Genomic DNA, 19002 nt, shown 5'->3' on the forward strand with positions numbered 1-19002 from the left:
TGTTTTTGGTTCTTTTTACATTTCACCTTTGCTGCAAAAGGCGGGTTCGTCAGCTGCCCTGCCCCGCCTGGCGTAGGGCTTCGGGGGCGGGTGCAGCCCTGAGCCCCCGGGCCCCGGCCCCGGCCAGCAGCAACGCTCGGGGCGGCTCCGGGAAGGGGAAGGGGAAGGGGAAGGCGCCCGCTCGGGGCGGTGCGCGGGGCCGGGGCGGTGCTCGGGGCCGGTCCCACCCCGCAGGCGGTGCCGTGACGTGGGCCGTGCCCGCCGCGCCTGCTGGGAGCCGGGACGGCGGGGCCATGCCGGGGCCGGGGGTCGCCGTTGCCGCCGCGTTCTTGGCGCTGCTGGTCCCCGCCGCGGCGCGCAGCCCCGGGGCCGCCGGCTGCGAGGTGCCCCCGGGCGACCGCTTCGACTGCGGCCCCGAGCGGCTCCTGTCGCGGGCGGGCTGCGAGGCGAGGGGCTGCTGCTACGCGCCCGCCGGCCCCGGCCCCCCCTGGTGCTTCTTCCCCCGCGGCTACCGCAGCTACCGGGCGGAGAACCTGACGGCCACCGCCAGCGGCTACACCGCCCGGCTCCGCCGCGTCGCCGCCAGCTTCCTGCCGGGGGACGTGGGCAGCCTGCGGCTGGACCTGGCGCTGGAGACCCCCACCCGCCTGCGCTTCACGGTGCGCCCCGGCCCCCGCCCCCGTCCCGGGCGCCCGGGCCGCCCCCGGCCGACCCCCCCTCTCTGTCCCCGCAGCTGCGGGACCCGGCCCGGCAGCGCTACGAGGTGCCTCTGCCCACGCCGCGGGTGAGCGGCCGAGCCGCCTCCACGCTCTACGGGGTGCAGGTCAACCAGGATCCCTTCGGCATCGTCGTCTACCGGCAGCGCGGCGGGCGGGTCCTGTAAGTGCCCGTCCTGCCCCGGGCCCGGCGGAGGCTCCTCTCGCCTTCCCAAAGGGATTCGGGCTGGAAGCGGGACCTGACACCGCCCCGGCGGTGTGCGGGATGGGAGCCGGGGGCAGCAGGGTGGCAGGCAGCGGCTGCGGGGGCTTTGCTTTGACCCCCTCTGCAGTTCGGTGGCTGGGAAGGGAAGAGGGAATCCCAGAGCTCAGCCAAAACCTGGTTTTGTTTCACGTGGTGGCGAGCATCTGCGTCCCTCCCCAGGGCTGGCGGTCATCCGGCTCGGTGCCTCCCTCTGCCCTGGCCGCTGGGCACCGCCGGGACCGTTTGCCCGAGTGTCCCTTTCTCTCCGGCAGGCTGAACACCACCGTCGCGCCCCTCTTCTTTGCAGACCAGTTCCTGCAGATCTCCACCTCCTTGCCTTCCCATTTCATTTCTGGGCTGGGGGAGCACCTGACGCCGCTGGTCCTCAACACGGCATGGACCAGGGTCACCCTCTGGAATCGGGACATGGCGCCCGTGGTACGGAGCGGGGCTGAGGGAAAGGCCGCTTGCAGGGGCAGCCCCACATGTCTTGTCTGGGGCTGGAAAGGCGTCCGTGCCTGTTGAGCTCTGGGATCTGCTGTCAGCCCCGGGCAAGCCCACGGGACCGTTGTCCCCAGGTCAGGCTTTGACCCCCTGGGGCTCCCTGCTGCTCAGAAGCCACTTTCCCCCGTGTGGTCCAGGGCTCTTGCTCGGGGCAGAGCTCTGCCAACTCAGGCAGTATTTGGGGGTGCAAGCCCTGGGTTTGCACCCTGAGCCATGATGGGGCTTCTAGGTGGAGGCGAGGGGCAGGCGGGTGGATGAGTGGGTGGGTGCTGCGCTGGGGTCTCTGGTGGAGCCTCGCTGGCACCGCGCTGTGCTCTGCTCCAGCCCCAGGTCAACCTCTACGGCTCCCACCCTTTCTACCTGGGGATGGAAGATGGTGGTTTGGCCCACGGTGTCTTTCTGCTGAACAGCAATGCAATGGGTGAGTCCCACGGAGGCACCGGGTGCTGGCTTGGCCCCTGGCCCCATCCTCAGCTCGTTCCTCCGGTGTTTGTGCTTCCCCAGATGTGCTCCTGCAGCCCAGCCCGGCCCTGACCTGGCGCACGACGGGCGGGATCCTGGACTTCTACATGTTCCTGGGCCCCGACCCGAAGAGCGTGGTGCGGCAGTACCTGGACGTTGTCGGTAGGGCTGAGCCGTGGGCGGGGGGGCACGGCTGCTCCCGGGACGGCTTTGCTGGGATGCTGCAAGCGGCATGGTGGGGCTGGCGTGGCGGAGCGAGGCTGCAGGGGATCGTGATGCTGGGCTGTCCCTGCGCCCGCCTGGCCAGCACCCGCCCTCCTGGCTTCCAGGGTTCCCCTTCATGCCCCCGTACTGGGGCCTGGGCTTCCACCTCTGCCGTTGGGGCTACTCCTCCACCACCATCACCCGGCAGGTCGTGACCAACATGACGGCAGCCCGCTTCCCTCTGGTAAGGCTCGGCTGCTCCCCGGAGCCTCTGCCCAAAAGCGGCTGTGGGAGGCTGATGGGGACCCCCATGGGGTGAGGGTCCCGCAGTGGCACGTGGGGTTTCCTGCTCCTCCCCGAGCACCGGTGCCACCGTCCACAGGACGTGCAGTGGAACGACCTGGATTACATGGATGCCAAGAGGGATTTCACCTTCAACAAGAACAGCTTTAAGGACTACCCGGAGATGGTGCAGGACTTCCACCGCCGCGGCCTGAGGTACATCATGATCGTGGTGAGTGACAGCCCTGGCCACGCTGGGGCTCCCACACGGGTGGGCTGGCACCCACCACCGCGAGGGCAGTGATGGAGCTTCCTCGAGGAAGGAGGGGGAGCCATTCCCGGCCCTTGCTGGTGGAGCCCCGGCTTTGTGCCCCGCCAGGATCCCGGGATCAGCAGCTCGGGACCCCCCGGCACCTATAAGCCCTATGACGAGGGACTGAAGCGAGGGGTGTTCATCCGAAACGCCACGGGGCAGCCCCTGATCGGGAAGGTACGTGCGGGGAGCAGCCCCGGTCCCTGCAGGAGGGGGCTTGAGCGGGGCCGTGGGAGCCGGTGGGAAACACCCAGGGGATGGCTGTGGTGGAAAGTGGGGTGGCACGTGGGGGCTGGGGGTGCAGCGGGACCTGGGACAGTGGGGCTTTGCCCGTTGCTGCCTCCCTCCTGCAGGTGTGGCCGGGCCCGACAGCCTTCCCGGACTTCACCAACCCAGAGACTCATGAGTGGTGGTACGACATGGTGAAAGACTTCCACGACCAAGTGCCCTTTGATGGCCTGTGGATTGTGAGTGGCCCTGGCAGAGCTCTCAGCTGCGGCTCCCCAGCTCCTGCCTGCAGTTCCGCTGGGCCCCGGTGCAGCAGCGAGGGCATCCATTCCCTCCCCTCCCTCCCTCCCCAGGACATGAACGAGCCGTCGAACTTTGTGGAGGGCTCCCAGGATGGCTGCCCCAACAACAGCCTGGAGCAGCCCCCCTACGTGCCAGGTACAGGGAGTGGGTACCAGCCTCTGCCCAGGGGTGCGGGGAGCCCCGGGAGGAGCCCGGGGGATGGTCCGGCCCCGGCCGAGTGAGCTCCGAGCTCGCCCTCGTCACCGCCTCTCCTGTGCAGGTGTGTTTGGGGGACGCCTCCAAGCTGGGACCATCTGTGCCTCCAGCCAGCAGTACCTGTCCTCCCACTACAACCTGCACAGCCTGTATGGGCTGACCGAGGCCATCGCCTCCCACGAGTAAGCCTGGGGCTCGTGCCGCAGCTCCTGCTGTCCCGGAGGATGCACATCCCAGGGGATGCCAGAGCCGGGAGAGAGACCCCTCCCTGTGCTGCGGCGTGGGCGGTTTGGGCATGGGGGGCATTCGGTGGGTGGGCAAGGGTTTGGTGTATAACGTGGTGTGCTGCCTGCTGCTGCCAGCCCAGCACTGGAGGGGGCTGGAGCTGGTGCACTGTGGCCGTGCTGGCTCCTGGGCTGGGGACTCGTGTCCTGAGCACTGTCCCATGTCATCTGTCCCATGGGCAAGATGGCACTGGGCACCTGCCCCGGCACGTGCCAGCTCTGTGCTGCTGCCAGGAGCCGCCGAGCCCCTTCCCCGGCCGGGCGGTGCTGAGCGGACCCCGTCCTGCCTGCAGCGCGTTGCTGAGGGTCCGGGGCAGGCGCCCCTTCGTCATCTCTCGCTCCACATTTGCTGGGCATGGGCGCTATGCAGGGCACTGGACAGGAGACGTCGGCAGCGACTGGGAGCAGCTCTCCTACTCCGTCCCAGGTAGTGCCCCCGCGGGGTGCCAGGGCCGCGTCTGCCCCTGCTTCCCCCCTGCGCCTCCCCTGCAGCTGGGGGCTTCTCCGTGGGCTCTGTTCCCCCGGCACCACGCAGCCCCGGTGCCCTCTGTGCCCCCTCCGCAGAGGTGCTGCTCTTCAACCTCTTCGGGGTGCCGCTGGTGGGTGCCGACATTTGCGGCTTCGTGGGCGACACGTCGGAGGAGCTGTGCGTGCGCTGGACCCAGCTGGGCGCCTTCTACCCCTTCATGAGGAATCACAACGACCACGGTGCCCGGGTGAGCACCCGGAGCCCTCGCCCCGTTGGGCAGGGGGGCGGCTGGGTGGATGGGGCCGGGGTGGGTGCTCTGGGGCTGTGCACGGGGCTGCCCTGCCTGCGTGGGGAGGCAGCTGGTGCAGGGGTGCCATCCCTGCCGGGCTCACGCCAGGAGGAGTCTATCCCGCGTCCCCAGAAGGCGCCCGCCGTTCCTCCCCACGTGGTCCGAGCGTCCCCCTTCGGCTTCTCCCCTGCAGCCGCAGGAGCCATACGCCTTCAGCCCGGCCGCCCAGGCCGCCATGAGGAACGCCCTCCGCCTCCGCTACTCCCTCCTGCCCTTCCTCTACACCCTCTTCCACCGGGCTCACTCCACCGGGGAGACAGTGGCACGGCCCCTCTTCCTCGAGTGAGTGCCGGCCCGGCCGGGGCCGATGGGTGCTGGTCCCTGTCGGGCTCAGCGGGAGGTGGGTGCAGGGTCTCCCTGGCGCTGCACTGCCCGTCCCCTCCTCCCCCAGGTTCCCCAAGGACCCCAACACCTGGGCCGTGGACCGCCAGCTCATGTGGGGCGGGGGGCTGCTCGTCACACCCGTGCTGGAGCCAGGAAAGACCAAAGTCAGCGGCTACTTCCCGGCGGGGACGTGGTACAGCCTCTTTGGGGTGGGTGCACCCTCGCCGTGGGGCTCTCGGGCGGCTGCGCGGGGGCTTTGCTGTGGGGCCCTGTGTTCGTTCCTGCGCCCACCGCGGGTACGAGCCCCCCGGGGCTGTGATCAGGCCTCGTGCCTCGCCTGCCTTCGCTTGTGGCCATTCGAGTGCCGCGGCGTTGGGCTGGGCTGCCCTTGGGCATGCAGCGCCCTGCGCCTGCTCTTTCCTGTTTTTGTTGTCATTTAGGACTCCACCATCCACAGCAAAGGGCAGTGGATCCTCTTGCCAGCTCCCCTGGACACCATTAACGTCCATGTCCGCGCGGGGCACATCCTGCCCCTGCAGGTGAGCCCCCTCCGTGCCGCGGTGACGCCGCAGCGATGCCGCGGTGACCTGCCTGGCCAGCCCCAGCCCGCATGGGGCAGGGCAGAGGGCTGCGGTGTGGCCACCGGCAGGCCGGACGTTGCCGAATAAGCCGTGAGCCTGCGGTGTCCGGCTGGGCTGGGGGAGAGCGACTCCGGCAGCGCTCGGAGCTGGGCCTGATCCTGCACCCCAGGAGCCCGCATTCAGCACTGCTGAGTCCCGCAAGAAGGGGATGGCCTTGGTCGTGGCGCTGACGCCGGACGGCTTCGCCAGAGGAGACCTGTTCTGGGACGACGGGGAGAGCTGGCAGAGCTTTGAGAAGGGGGACTACACCGAGATCCTCTTCCTGGCCACACGTGTGAGTGGGGGGCTGCTGGCGGGGGCATCCAGGAGGGGCGTTCGCTGCCACGTGCAGGTCCCGGTGCCCCTGGGGCAGCACCGTGCCCTGGTGCAGCCAAGCTGCGTTGTGTCGAGAGTGCCGGGCTGAGCCGCGGCCCTGCAGCGGGTGCTCTTAGCGAGGGCTACGGCACTGTGTGGTGTGGGGGTCCTGTGGGGGCTGTACCCCCCCAAAGCCCCCTTAGGAGGGGGAGAGGCTGCGCCGGGGAGCTGGGTGCTCTGCAGCCCCGTCCCTCTGGTAAATGGCTTTGCCACTCTCCGGTGCTGCCCGTCCCCCTGGGCTCGGTGCCCTGCAGAGGGGCAGCGCGTTGGGCAGGGCACGTTGAGAAGCCCTGGGTGTGTGCGGGGTGGCTGGGACCCGGGAGCGTGGGGTGACAGCCCCCCGTCCCCCCAGGGTGCCGTGCTCAGCCAGCTCCTGTGGGCGAGCGCCCACCTCGACGGGGTCCTGCTGGAGGCCGTGACCGTGCTGGGTGTCACCAGCCCTCCCCGGCAAGTCCTGGCCAACGGTGCCCTCGTGGGTGACTTCTCCTACCGCAGCGACACCCAGGCGAGTGCTCGTCCCCCCCGCGGGAGGGGGTGGTGGCAGGGGGGAGCTGCCGGCCGGTGGCTGGGAAGGGACCCGGGGCTCAGCCGAGGGGCTGGCGGGGTTTGGCCCCAGCGACGCACGGTACCCGCTCTGTTGGCACCAAGGAGTGCAAAAGGGCTGCCCAGCAGCAGGGGCTGGGCAGGATTAGGCCGTGCAAGGGGCAAGGATGGGGAGATGGAGGGTGGAAGGGATGCGTGGTACCGGGGCTGGGGCTCTGCAAGGAGCAGTGGCACAGCTCTGCCCCTGGGGCTCTCTGCCACGGGCACCCTTCCTGGGGCATCTGGGGGACCAGGGCCGTACCGGGCTGCGGCTCTGTGTGCGCCTCAGGGGGAGCATGACACCCCCTCGGCTCCAACAGCCCCTCGGCTCCATCCCGGCCAGTTCTCACCGTGCTGACCCTTCCTTCTCCCCCTCAGGTGCTGAGAGTCCCCGTGTCGCTGCCCATGTGGGAGCAGTTTGTGATCTCTTGGTCCTGAGCCCGCACCGCTTGGCGCGGAGAGGCGATGCTGCTCCCTCGGGCTCTGGGGCTGAATCCGTTCTGTCCTTCATGAAACCGGAGCTGCCGCTGCTCTTCCCACGCAGCGCGGCTCCCGGGCTTTGGCTTCCCTTCACGCTAACCGGAGGTAACTGGAGATGCGCGCACTGGACTCGCATCGAGGGGGCTTGCACAACCCCCGGGGACGGGGAAACCCTCATCTCCAAATGGGGAAAAAAAGACCCAAGTGCCTCGTGAGACAGCAAACCTGTTAACGTGAGGAGGTGGTAACCTGTTGAGGGACTGTCGGGAGTCTCCTCGCTGTGTTTTTGGGGAGGGGGATCTGTGCGGGGGGGCGAGGGAGCAGTGCTGTGAATAAAGACGCTGTTTGCTGGGAGCATCCCCGCGCCGTGTCAGCCCCAGGCTCACAGCTCGTTGTGCAGCGGCCGGCACTGGGGGCTCAGTTTCTCCTCCAGGACAGCGTCGGGGGCACACACCCAGGGGTCACCCGTGTCCCACTGCCACTTCAGGAGCTGCGTGCGAAGCTGCTGGAAGATGGCGGCGTAGCGGGGGTCGGGGGCCAGGTTCTGGCTCTCGGCGGGGTCGCGGCTGCAGTCAAAGAGCTCCCAGCGGTCCCTGTAGTAGTACTGGTGCAGGGTCTTGTTCCAGTGGGTTGGCTGCCCGGCCCTGGTGCGGTTGAGCAGGTCTTGGAAAGTGGGCGAGACGTAGAAGTCCTGGTCGATGGGAAAGGGCATCTTGTAGTTGAGGTTGTGAATGAGGCGGAACTGCTGGTGCTGGACGGCTCGCATGGGGTAGTACATGGTCACCTCGTGGTGGCTCTGGCTGCTGAAGGCAGTGGCCCAGGGCTGCTCCGACTCCAGCGCTGGCAGGAGAGACTTTCCGGTGAGCTGCACCCGCTTTGTGCCAAAGATGCTGTAAGAAGGGTAGGGGATGGAGAACCAGTCCAAAATGGTCGGCGTGAGATCTGGAGGGGAAGAGAAGGGTGAGAGGAAGGGCTGGCACCCGTGGGAGGAAACGCGGCCTCAGGGAGCGGCAGAAAGGTCCCGGGGTCTGCTGCCGCGTGGGCTGTGGGTGGTCTTGGGACGAGCTGCGGAGCTGAGCCCTGGGATGCCATCCCTGTGGGGGACCCTGCTGCTCCGATGTCCCTCCTCTCCCTTCCTGGCGCCGGCCACGCCGATGCCGAGGGCTGCAGGCTGTCCTCCGGGACAGGAGCCTGAGCTTTGGTGTGGGGAGAGTGGGGACCAGCCTGCTCCCCCCTGGGCACAGCTCTGCAGGGCTCTGCTCCCTCCTCAGGGGCACGGGCTCTTACCCAGGAGGGAGGCGAAGGCCTGGCTGACCTGCCCCCAGCGCTCGCTGTGCTCCGGGGAGGAGAGCAGCAGGGGCTCGGCGGTGCCCGACCGGTAGAGGTTGGTCCTGCCGCTGGGGAAGGGGATGCCGTTGTCGGAGGTGTAGATCACCAGCGTGCTGTTGTGGAAGCCGGCGTGCCGCAGCTCCTCCAGGACCAGCCCGATCCCTGTGGATGGAGGGGCAGAGCTGACGGGGGGTGGGAAGGACCGCAGCGCTCGTGGGGGCCAGCCTGGGCCCCGCGGCTCCTTACCTTGGTCCATGCGCCCGATGGTTGTGTACTGGGCTGCCAGGTCCGCCCGGGCGGCCGGCGTGTCTGGAACGAAGTGGGGGACCTAAACGGAGAAAGGGAAAGCGGCACGTGGCCGCCACGGGAGAGGAGGTCATGGGTACGCTGGGGTGGCCTTCGCCACCCTTAACACCGATAGCAGTGAACGAGGTGGGGGCCAGCCCTGGCTCTGGTGGAGGCCGCTGTTGTGTCCAGCCCCCGCGCAGCCCCGCACAGCGCCGTATAGCCCCACGCAGCCCCTATAGCCCCACACAGCCCCACGGGCTCCCACCTGCACTTGCTCTGGGTGGTAGAGCTGTGGCTTCCAGTCGGGGATCCAGCCCATGCCGCTCTCTCCGTTACCGAATTTCTCACAAAAGGCCCCGTATTGGGGCTGGGAGTGCCCGCAGCGGTGGGGGTCGTGGAAGGCAACGTAGAGGAAGAAAGGCCTAGAGATGGAAGGGGCGGAGGTGGAAGTGGTGTCGCAAAGGGCTGCCCGCGTCCCTCGAGACCTTCCCTGGGCTGTGCAGCGGTGAGCTGGTGTCGGCAGGACAACTCCCACCTGATCTGGGCTTCTGGATACGGGCCGGCCCAGGGACAAGGTGTCCCTTCCTGTTTGTGACCAGCTGGGACATGGAGACACCTCCTCAGCAAAGCCGTTTCCCTCTCCTCTCCCGTGCCCCCTCGCAGCCTGCGGCAGGGACGCGGGGTCATCTCACCTCTCGTCCTGGCTCTGCAGGAACTGCCGGACGAGCACTTTGATTCGAGTGATGTTTCTCCCAACCTGCAAGACCGAGCTGTTCTCCTCTGTGTAGGCGAAGTCGAAGGGGTAGACAGCCTCGGGCCCAACATGCTTCTTCCCAATTATCCCTGCAGGAACGCAGACACACGGTGTGCGAGGAGCAGCGGGGGGTAGGACACTGGCTGCTGCCGCTGTCACCTCCCCAGGGGCAGATACAGCTCATCTGCTCCAGCACGGGCTGCGCTCGGCAAACGCTGCTCAGAGGGGAAGATGCTGCTGGCTTCCCCAGCCGTTTCTGCCGGTTGCAGAGGCACTTCCACATCTGCTCAGAAAACAGGACCCAGCCAGGGACCACGCTGCTCCAGCTCACAGGTGTGGGTAAGCAGCTGAGTGGCCCAGGGGGAAGTTTGGGTCAAGCATGAGCCCTGTGTGAACCTGGGAACCAGGAAGGAGCAGGATGAGGAACAGAAGTGAAAGTGAGGTGTAACTTGGCCGGGGCTCCCTACCTGTCCGGACGCGTGCTTGGCTGAGCAGCCGGGGCAGGCTCCGCACGCTATCGAAGGAGTTGAAGTGGTGCACGTCCTGGTGCAGCCCGTACATCCCATTCTGGTGCTGCAGGTGGGGGGACACAACACGGTTGGACGATGCCTGCCAGCCTGTCCCCAAACCAAGTCCAGCCAGGCACCAAGTGTGCGTGCATGGGAAACAGGTCCCGGGGGGGAAGGGGAGAGAGCGGGGGGATTGCCAGGTTCTGTGACCATGCTGTAAGCCCGAGGCTCTGGTCATCCCTGCGTGCCCACCGCGGACTGGCAGCCCCCACCCTGGCACACGTGGGTGCCCCTACCTGGGGTAAGCCGGTCAGGATGCTGGCCCGGCTGGGGGAGCAGCTGCTGACGGAGGTGAAGGCGTTCTGGAAGACCACGCTGCGCCGGGCCAGCGCATCCAGGTTGGGTGTCCGGATGGCTGAGTTGTTGTAGGCGCCGCTCTCAAAGCCACCGTCGTCCGCTGCAGCGGGAGAGGTGTGAGGTGAGCCCTGCAGCACCGGGCCTGACCCCGGGCATGTCCCTAACCGTGCGGGGGGGGACAAAGCCCAGGGGACGCTAATGACACCGGGAGCGTCCCTGGGCTGAGGATGACCCAGGCTGGGGCCGGCGTTGCAGTGACCGTCCCAGCAGAGGGGATGCAGCGGGACCCCCGGGGCCGTCCCTCTCCTGCCCACGGGATGCCCCGAGCCCGGGACAGGGGTACCCCGCGGCGGGCCGGTCCCAGGGCTGGGGGCGGCGGCCGCGGATCCGGGACCGGTGCCGAGTGTCCCCCGGGCCGGCGGCAGCACTCACCCAGGAGGAGCAGCACGTTGCGGGCCGGGGCTCCGCCGCTCCGGAGCGCGCCCAGCAGCAGCACCAGCGCCCAGGGCCGCATGGCACCGGCACCGGCACCGGCAGCGGGGCTCGGCGGCTCCTCCGGCCGCCCCGGCTCCTCCTCTGCCCCGGTCACATGAGGCGGCCCCGGCGGCTCAGATCCGGCCCGGGCGGAGCTGCCGGATGCGCCGGGAGCTGCCGGCCCCGCGGCAGGGAACGGGGTCGGCCCGGCGGCTCCCGCGCAGCCCCGGCAGAGCCGCCCCCGGCACCGCGGGGGTGCCCGGCCCGCCTGGCCCCGGCCCGCTCTGCGGGGGCGTCCTGCCGCCTCCCGGGCCGGCTGCCGGCCCTCTTCTGCCCCGGCCAGCGGGCGGCTCCGGACCGGGCGGGCGGGGCGGGGCAGGAGGGGCGGCCGGGCTGGGGGACGCCGCTCCGGCCATGCCCGCGGAGGGTCCCCGGCAGCGCGGGCAGAGCTGCCCGTGCCCGGGGGTGCAGACGAAGCTGCCGGTCCTGCGCTGGCTCCCGCGCTATTCCCTGGCCTGGCTGCAGCTCGACCTGATCGCCGGCCTGACCGTGGGGCTCACCGTCGTGCCGCAGGCGCTGGCGTACGCCGAGGTGGCCGGGCTGCCGCTCCAGGTGGGTGGCAGCGCCCGGCGGCCGTGGGTGCCCGGGGACACCCGCTGCCTGCCCGCTGCCTGCGGGATGGCGGGCAGGGCTGGCCGGCCGAGGGCTGGTCCTGTGCCGTCGCCCGTTTTCCGGGACGGGAAGCTGCAGACGCCGGGTGTTTGCTAAGGGCTGGCTGCGGGCTGCCGAGGGACCTGAGGGCAGCCCGGCCCTCCTCGTCCTGGAGGTGTCTGGCACCTCCTGGCTCCCAGCGTTGTGCCAGTGCTCCTTTTGTCTCCGTGCAGTACGGCCTCTATTCCTCCTTCATGGGCTGCTTTGTCTACTGCTTCCTGGGCACCGCCAAGGACGTGACGCTGGGTCCCACAGCCATCATGTCGCTGCTTGTCTCCTCTTACGCGTTCCACGAGCCCGTCTATGCCATCCTGCTCGCCTTCCTCTCTGGCTGCATCCAGCTCGCCATGGGGCTCCTGCACCTCGGTGAGATGCTCTTGCCACGCATGGTTGTATCTTTAGGATATCGCCGTACATCCTTTAGTTGTTCCCACCCTCCCCTGTGCTCTCCGAGGCACTGGGGTTGTCCTGCTAATGCTTGTGACAGCTCTGTGTGCACGCAAACACCCTGTGCTCCAGTGTGCTTACTGCCACCCGTCCCGTGCAGGCTTCCTTCTGGACTTCATTTCCTGCCCAGTCATTAAAGGCTTTACGTCAGCTGCTTCCATCACCATTAGCTTCAACCAGGTCAAGGTAGGCTCTGCTGCTCTGCTCCAGACGCCTGGCCCGCTCTGCCCTGCGGCCGGCTGTGCTGCAGAGATGGGATATTTAGTACTGGGCTAGGCGCTGTGCTCGGTGTGAGGGGAAGGAGCCCCAAAGGGGACACAGGTCCCCCCTGCCAGCGGTTCTAGTGGGTCCCCGAGTGCTCTGCTCTGAGCAGGCCAAGCCAAACGCGCCCTCTGCCTCTGACCAGCTGGTGGCATTGAGGACACCAGTAAAACCAGGACATTTCATTTGGTCACTTGCAGGAGGTGCTGGGTGATTCTCTCATCACGGTGGGTTTGCAGCTCTGCCGGTCCCTCGCTGGTCTCTTGGGGACCTGAGGCCCTCTGGCTCCTCTGGGGCTGCAACGTTTCCTTTGTGGTTAACCAAAATCAGAGACTCTGGGGGATGCTGTCAGGGTGTGCGAGGAACCGGCGGCCAGTGTTGGCTAATGGCTGTGGTCACGGCAGGGCTGCTGCGGAGGCGCTGGGCCCTTGGTGCTGCTCCTGGGGGAGGCAGGGCTGTGTGGGCTGTGGCAAGGGCCCCAAACTGAACCCCCTCCCGGGAGCTGTGCAGTCGCGTGTGCAGGAGGGGTGGAGGTGTCTCAGAGCCTGGGAACGGGGAAAAAAAACAGAGCTTCTCTGAGCCCTGCCCGCACGGAGCCACGCAGGGAAAGGGCCACCCTGGACTGTGCGCAGGAGCACGGGATGGTTGCTGAGGAGCTCTCCCACCAGCAGCACCGACACTGTGTGTGTGCCAGGGCCCCGGGCAGGACTGAGCCCCGATGCTCCTGGCCGTCCCTCCACGGTACCCAGCAGCTTGAGTTGTGCCGGGCTTTCACCAGGCTTTGTCTTCCTGCACAGAACATCCTGGGGCTGCAGGGAATCCCTCGGCAGTTTTTCCTGCAGGTGTATGAAACGCTACGGAGGATCGGGGACACCAGGTCAGCACCATCCCTGTGCCTGCCCTGCTCCGTCCCCCTGCCACTGCGGGGTCTCGGGCTCTGCTGCTTCGCTCCTCTCTGGTCACACCAGCACTGTAACACAAGTGCTTGTTCTCAGCCATGTCCATTTGAGCTGGAAATTTGAGGATGAGGGAGCATGCAGGCTACCAAGTTGCCCACAAAACCATTAGCATCATACTGATGACTGGGGGACATCCCCTCCTCCCTCACCTGCTGCCCCTGAGGGAGGCAACGCGTTTTGCCAGTGGTGCGGAGGTGCCGGCAGTGTCCCTGCCAGCCGCCATGCGTGCCCAGGCACATGCTCTTCCTCTCGCAGGGCTTTGCGGTAGCTCTCTCCGTGCCCGGCAGCATGTTTGGGCTGACGCTGCGGCACCCTGTTGCAGGGCCGGGGACGCTGTCCTGGGGCTGGCCTGCCTGGCCGCGCTGGCAGGGCTCCGGGCGATGAAGAGCCACCTGCCCCAAACTGCCCGTACGGAGTCGCTGGCTGCCAGGGTCAGCTACCTGATCGTCTGGACCTCTGCCACGGGTGCGTTGGCCATCCCCTGCCCTCTCCCCTCCCGCGGCCATCCCTCCTGGTCTCGTCTCTTCTGGGCAGGGAAGAGACAGCCCAAAACTAGTAAAGCCCAGGTCAGCAGGCGCTGAGACCTGGAGGCGGGTCGGGGAGGACAAAGTCCCAGGGATGCTCCTGCTGCTGTGTGTGCCCCTTCCTGAGGCTTGGAAGACCTCAGCAGCCTGGGTACCCACCTCCTGCGGTCCCTCCCGCTGCCCTGGGCTCCACGTTTATCATGGTTGCTCTCTCTGCTGCAGCACGCAACGCCCTCATAGTCCTGTTTGCTGGGCTGGTTGCTTACTCCTTCCAGGTGATGGGCTCCCAGCCGTTCATGCTCACCGGCAGCATCCCCCAGGGCCTCCCTGCCTTCCGGCTGCCGTGCTTCTCCATGACTGCACCCAATGGCACCATCCCCTTCAGGAGCATGGTGGAGGTGGGTGCCAGGCTGGCTGGCGGAGGCTGGGCTCCCCGCAGGCTGCTCTCTCCTTACTCCCACGTTTGCTGGCTCCCCATGCAGCGGGAGGAGGCTCTGCTGCGGGGTGACCCTCGTCCCGCGCTGGCAACACTCACTGCGTCCTTCCCTCCCAGGACATGGGGGTCGGGCTGGCCGTGGTCCCGCTCATGGGCCTGCTGGAGACCGTTGCGATTGCCAAGGCTTTTGGTACGGCTGCACCAGGCTCCTGCGCCTGCAGGGCAGATCATCGGGGTGCCAGGGAGGGGGCTGTTCCCATGGGGGTGGTGGGAGGGGCTGGGCTGTCCATGCCCAGCCTGGTTCGTAGCGTGGGCTGGCAGGGGGGGTCCCACGGGGTGCTGCCGACCCCCTGCCCTGGCCGGGCAGCTCCCCCATGCCTGACTGGGGAGCGGGCTGGGGGGTCCCCACGTTGCACACAGGAACCGAGTGTTGTCTTGGGGTGCACCCGCCGGGGGTGCTGGGACAGGGCCCACGGCTGTCACAGATGCTGCCGGCCCCGCTCTGCGCGCAGGGCAGGTCGTGCCTGCGGGAAGCTCTAAGTGGTGCCGCTCGTCTCCTTTCAGCCTCGCAGAACGATTACAGGATTGACCCCAACCAGGAGCTGCTGGCTATGGGTAAGAGGCCGCTCGGAGCAGGAGGGCAGGGGGTGGGCATCTGTGCCGAGCGCCGCTGTGCGTCCCACAGCCCCCGAGCTACCAGGGATCCCCACCTCAGCAGTCCTAGCTCTTCCTGAAGTTTTACCTTTCTCATCTTGGATGGTGCCCCCCCCCAGCCTTTCTCACAGCTTAGCAATTTCCAGAGCAGCCTGAGCCCAGCTCACATGGCTGGACGGGCTCCAGTCCGGCCCCGGGTACCATCCCGGGGATAGAGGAGGTGATGACAGTGGCACAGATCAGTCTCGCAGCCCCAGGTGGTGTCTCCCATAGCTGCTGCATCCCCAGCCCCTCTCCTTCCCCCCTGCAGGCTTCGCCAACATCTTGGGCTCCTTCGTCTCATCGTATCCCATCACGGGCAGCTTTGGCCGGTGGGTAGCAGGAGGGGGAGTGGAGCCCCAGCCTGCAGGATGCTCACTGGGGCTGTGTCGTGAGGGGGCCCTGCAAGATCTTGGGCAAAAGGTTGTGTGGACCCTGGTGGGTCCCTGAGCTCGTGTCCTGGTCCCCACCTGCCCACCTTGCCTGCCGGGCTATGCATGGGTCCTGTGGCGACCTTCCCTCCCATCTCACCTGCTCTGTGGTCCTGCTGCAGGCTGGGAGCCGTGGGTTTGCTCGGTGGGGTCTGACGGGGAGGGTGGTTTTCCTGGGTGGGGTCTCTGGGCGGCGGGCGGGGGCAGCTGTGAGCCCTGGCCAGCCCCAGCGCAGCCTGGGACAGCGTGTTGCTTTGCATTTCAGGACAGCAGTGAACGCACAATCGGGCGTCTGCACCCCCGCGGGAGGGCTCGTCACAGGTAGAGCCCCCAACCCCGCCGTGAGATGCTCTGCAGGTCCCCGTGCCCAGCACCCACTCCCCCTGGGCACCCTGGGCGTCGGGGCCCCATGGCTCAGGTGCTCCCTGTCTCCCGCAGGCGCCCTGGTCCTGCTCTCGCTGGCGTACCTCACCTCGCTCTTCTACTACATCCCCAAAGCAGCGCTGGCCGCTGTCATCATCTCAGCTGTGGTCCCCATGTTTGACGCTGGGATCTTCAGGATGCTCTGGCGGGTTAAGAGTGAGGGCAGAAGCTGGGGGCAGTCAGTCCCCCAGTGCAGCCCGGCTCTGTGCGCAGAGCAGGCAGTGTCCTGGAGGGCCCTGTGGCACGAGGACAAGGTGCAGTCGAGCATGGGTTGTCTCTCTTGCAGGGCTGGACCTTGTACCCCTCTGCGTGACGTTCTTGCTCTGTTTCTGGGAGGTCCAGTACGGCATCGTGGCCGGGGTGCTGGTCTCAGGGGTTCTCCTGCTCTACTCCATTGCCAGGCCCCCAATAAAGGTGGGCTTCACACCTCCCCTTGGATGCGGCGGGGCCAGCTGGGCTCACCAGGGAGCGGGGAGCTGGGAGAGGGCCCCCCCGAGGGCAGTGGGGCGTTGGGGTGCAGGATGCTTCTGTCCTGCTCCCACCCTGTCCCACGTCCCCAGCCTGCCATCGGCGCAGCACAGGGACCCTTTTCAAAGAGCACGAGGAAAGAAGTATCCCAGGAGCTGAGAGCGGGGGCGGGGAGGCACTGCTGTCCCTGTCCCTGCTGGCGCTGGGGTGTGTGCAGGAGGGGACTGTCCCTGAGGGATGGGGGCTCCCGCGTGTCCCCCTCCAGCCAGGAAGATGGTGCTTTGCTTTGTCGCACGGGCAGTTGTCCCTGCCTGGGGAAGGTCACAGCCCCGAGCTCCCCGTGACTCACCCCCCCTCCTCCGGGGTCTTGTGCAGGTGTTGGAGGGGGACGTGCTCCTCGTGCAGCCGCAGAGCAGCCTGCACTTCCCAGCCATCGAGTGCCTCCGGGACACCGTGTGCAACCGCGCCCTGGCAGGTACGGTGCTCCCCGGCCCACCGGCTTGTCCTGGGGACCCGTCTCTAACCTGGTGCCCACCTGGATCACTTCTGGGGTGGGTGGCAAGCGCTGCCCGGGCCTGCAGGCTGTGGGTGCCAGCAGGGACAGCACAGCTTCCCTGCAGCCAGCACCAGCCCCGGCCGCTGCTGCTCTCCTGAGGCTGCCTCACCCCTTCCAGCCACGGCTCTGGCTCTCAGGGCTGTGTCCTCTGGACTGGTCATTTCTGGACTCATCAGGGACATGACCGTATGCTCTTCTTCCAGCAGCATCTCCACCACGCTTTGTCATCCTGGACTGTTCTCACATCAGCAGCATCGATTACACGGTGGTGGTGGGGCTGGCAGAGCTGCTGCAGGAGCTGCGCAAGCGTGGCCTCTCGCTGGCCTTCTGCAGCCTGCAGGTACGTGGGACGCCGCCTTGGCCGGCACCGCGCCGGGTCCTGCTGCCTCTCCCCACCCCAGGCGTCAGCTCTGCTCCCCCGTGGAGGGGCTGCGCCGATGGGCTCAGCCCAGCTGCCTTCCCCGTGCAGTCTGCGCTGGCCGCTGGCACCTGCTGCGAGGAGGATGCTGCCGCTCTTCTGGTAGCACCTTCATCATCTCAAGTGCCTTCATCTCAAAGAGGTGGAGGCTGCAGCATCTGAATCCAGCTGCGGGATGTGGGGTGGTGGGGAAGGGCTGCATCCTCTGCCCTGGGCTGGCTGGGGGGGCTCACAGCCCCGGAGAGACGGGAAGCGGCCAGCAGCAGGCTCCCCCAGCCCTGGCTTCTCTGCCCTCAGGACCCTGTTCTCCAAGTCCTGCTGTCCGCAGACTTAGAAGGATTCCAGCATTTCCCCAGCCGGGAGGAGGCAGGTGAGGCTCGGGGCTGCCCCAGGTGCTCTCCCGGGGCTGGGGTCCCCCAGGCTGCTGCTGAGCTCTGGAAGATGAGCCTGGGAGTCTGACCTTTGCCAGGTCCCAGAGCTGCCGTGGGGGGACTGCAGGGGCCTGGCTCCTGGGAAGGAGAGCAGGAGCCCCTCTGGAGAACGGGCGTCACCCCGCCCTGGGGATTCGTGGCAAGCCTTGGCTTAACTCTCTGTCTTGCTTCTCCCGCTTCCTCCCTCAGAGCGGTGCAGAGGAGCGGAGCCGGGGGGTGGTGGGGCAGCCCCCTTTGCCAGCACCAGCGAGAGCTCACTGCTGCCCGCGGGGCTCATCCAGTGAGCGGAGGAGCCGCCCGGGACCCACTCAGGGGCAGCGTCTCCTTGGTGTCTCCTTGCTGTCTCCTCTCCTCCAGTCGTGCCGGGGCTGTACGTCCTGTGCCGTGCAGAGCGGTGGCTGTGACATCCCGGTGACATCTGACTAACACCCTCCACGGGAGCCGCCTGCCCCTGTCCTGCCTCCTGGGATGCCTGTCGGGGCTGGGACCGTCCCGTGCCCCACGGCGGGGGCAGAGCAAGGCCAAAGACAGACGGTCTGTGGAAGGGATTAGTGGGGCAGAACTGTTCCCTATCACGGTCATTGGGAAAAAGCCATCTCTCCTCCAAGCCTTCCTCATCCTCAAAGCTGCTGTCTTTTTTAAAATCGGCTGTTTTAACTCTGAAGACTTTTCTTATTCTGGGTGTGTGAGCCGGCACAGGCAGGACGCAGGACCAATCACAAAACCATGGATGAAATACAAAGAGTAAATTTATTTTCATTACCTCGCCAACCAGGGGATCCCCGAAGCAGCACCCAGGCAGAGGCACACAAATGGGGACGCAGACCAGAGCTCGGTCCATGCTAGAGTATCACTAAACCTGCTGTTTTCGCCTGTATATCAGGGGTTCACGCAGGCGTAGTTTACCACTGTGCTTTGATTTTTCCCACAGCAGGGCAGGAATCTCAGGCACGTTCAGTAGAGTGCCTCTGAGTCTATCACAGCCCTGCGTTAGCTAAACACAGATGCTAAACAACAGTTCGTATGATACATGTGGTTCTCGACACCCCAGCTGCAAGTCACTTGAACGTGTTTATAATCCTACTCGCCAACCTTCCGTTATTTTCCCACATGGGACATACCTCCCTGGCAGTGTTCAAGGCCAGGTTGGATGGGGCTTTGGGCAACCTGGGCTAGTGGAGGGTGTCCCTGCCCATGGCAGGGGTGGCACTGGGTGGGCTGTGGGATCCCTTCCCACCCAAACTGTTCTGGGATCCTGTGATTCTCTACTGAACTCCGATGCGGAGCAATGCAGAGTGCACTCTTGTCAAAGCGAGCTTCAAGGACGCTGGCGCTGCCCTCCCTGTCCAAGGGCATGCTGCACCTCTCAACCTCAGGCTGCTGGGAGATGAAAAACATCAGTGATTTTACTCCTGCCAGGTGCCTGAGGGGATGGGAACCGTGACACCAGCTTGTGCTTGCCTTGCTGTGAAATGGGCGCAAAAAGCAATAGTGCTGTCAGGCAGCGGGGCTGGGGGCTGGGTTCAGGAGAAAGCAGTTTTCCTGAGCTGCCCGTGGCTGACACCAGAAATTGCAAATAAAGCAGAAATTGCAAATGAG

The 19002-nt window shown here is 66.8% G+C and overlaps 3 protein-coding genes across 7 annotated transcripts; 2 read left to right on the plus strand and 1 right to left on the minus strand.

Moving 5' to 3' along the window:
* The first annotated feature begins 238 nt into the window (after positions 1 to 238).
* Positions 239 to 7305, plus strand: GAA (alpha glucosidase). The gene is made up of 19 exons (XM_054846662.1): positions 239 to 659; positions 734 to 879; positions 1233 to 1398; positions 1789 to 1885; positions 1969 to 2088; positions 2256 to 2374; positions 2513 to 2644; positions 2792 to 2902; positions 3079 to 3192; positions 3307 to 3391; positions 3516 to 3633; positions 4029 to 4162; positions 4300 to 4451; positions 4687 to 4835; positions 4945 to 5086; positions 5318 to 5416; positions 5628 to 5792; positions 6225 to 6377; positions 6833 to 7305. The coding sequence occupies exons 1-19, from the start codon at positions 294 to 296 to the stop codon at positions 6890 to 6892; spliced, it is 2628 nt and encodes an 875-aa protein (XP_054702637.1). The 5' UTR covers positions 239 to 293; the 3' UTR covers positions 6893 to 7305.
* On the minus strand, positions 7143 to 10792 carry SGSH (N-sulfoglucosamine sulfohydrolase). 3 transcript variants are annotated; one of them, XM_054846669.1, is made up of 9 exons: positions 10604 to 10792; positions 10111 to 10271; positions 9773 to 9878; positions 9244 to 9394; positions 8817 to 8973; positions 8510 to 8591; positions 8222 to 8425; positions 7719 to 7824; positions 7143 to 7625 (listed from the first exon to the last, which is right to left on the minus strand). In XM_054846669.1, the coding sequence occupies exons 1-9, from the start codon at positions 10683 to 10685 to the stop codon at positions 7418 to 7420; spliced, it is 1257 nt and encodes a 418-aa protein (XP_054702644.1). In that variant the 5' UTR covers positions 10686 to 10792; the 3' UTR covers positions 7143 to 7417. The 3 variants fall into 3 exon arrangements, with proteins under 3 accessions (XP_054702644.1, XP_054702642.1, XP_054702643.1); XM_054846667.1 differs by having other exon boundaries at positions 7719 to 7876; positions 10604 to 10788; XM_054846668.1 differs by having other exon boundaries at positions 7143 to 7876; positions 10604 to 10740.
* Positions 10793 to 10807: 15 nt separating this feature from the next.
* Positions 10808 to 18962, plus strand: SLC26A11 (solute carrier family 26 member 11). 3 transcript variants are annotated; one of them, XM_054846663.1, is made up of 16 exons: positions 10808 to 11257; positions 11530 to 11722; positions 11904 to 11989; positions 12862 to 12941; positions 13346 to 13488; positions 13770 to 13945; positions 14101 to 14173; positions 14548 to 14598; positions 14948 to 15008; positions 15373 to 15428; positions 15546 to 15686; positions 15817 to 15944; positions 16374 to 16473; positions 16758 to 16894; positions 17270 to 17342; positions 17593 to 18962. In XM_054846663.1, exons 1-16 carry the CDS (start codon positions 10808 to 10810, stop codon positions 17685 to 17687), a joined length of 2043 nt encoding a protein of 680 aa, XP_054702638.1. In that variant the 3' UTR covers positions 17688 to 18962. The 3 variants fall into 3 exon arrangements, with proteins under 3 accessions (XP_054702638.1, XP_054702640.1, XP_054702641.1); XM_054846665.1 differs by having other exon boundaries at positions 16761 to 16894; XM_054846666.1 differs by lacking the exons at positions 11530 to 11722; positions 11904 to 11989.
* Positions 18963 to 19002: the final 40 nt, after the last annotated feature.

Source organism: Grus americana, chromosome 18 (assembly GCF_028858705.1).
Source record: "Grus americana isolate bGruAme1 chromosome 18, bGruAme1.mat, whole genome shotgun sequence".
Taxonomy (NCBI): domain Eukaryota; kingdom Metazoa; phylum Chordata; class Aves; order Gruiformes; family Gruidae; genus Grus; species Grus americana.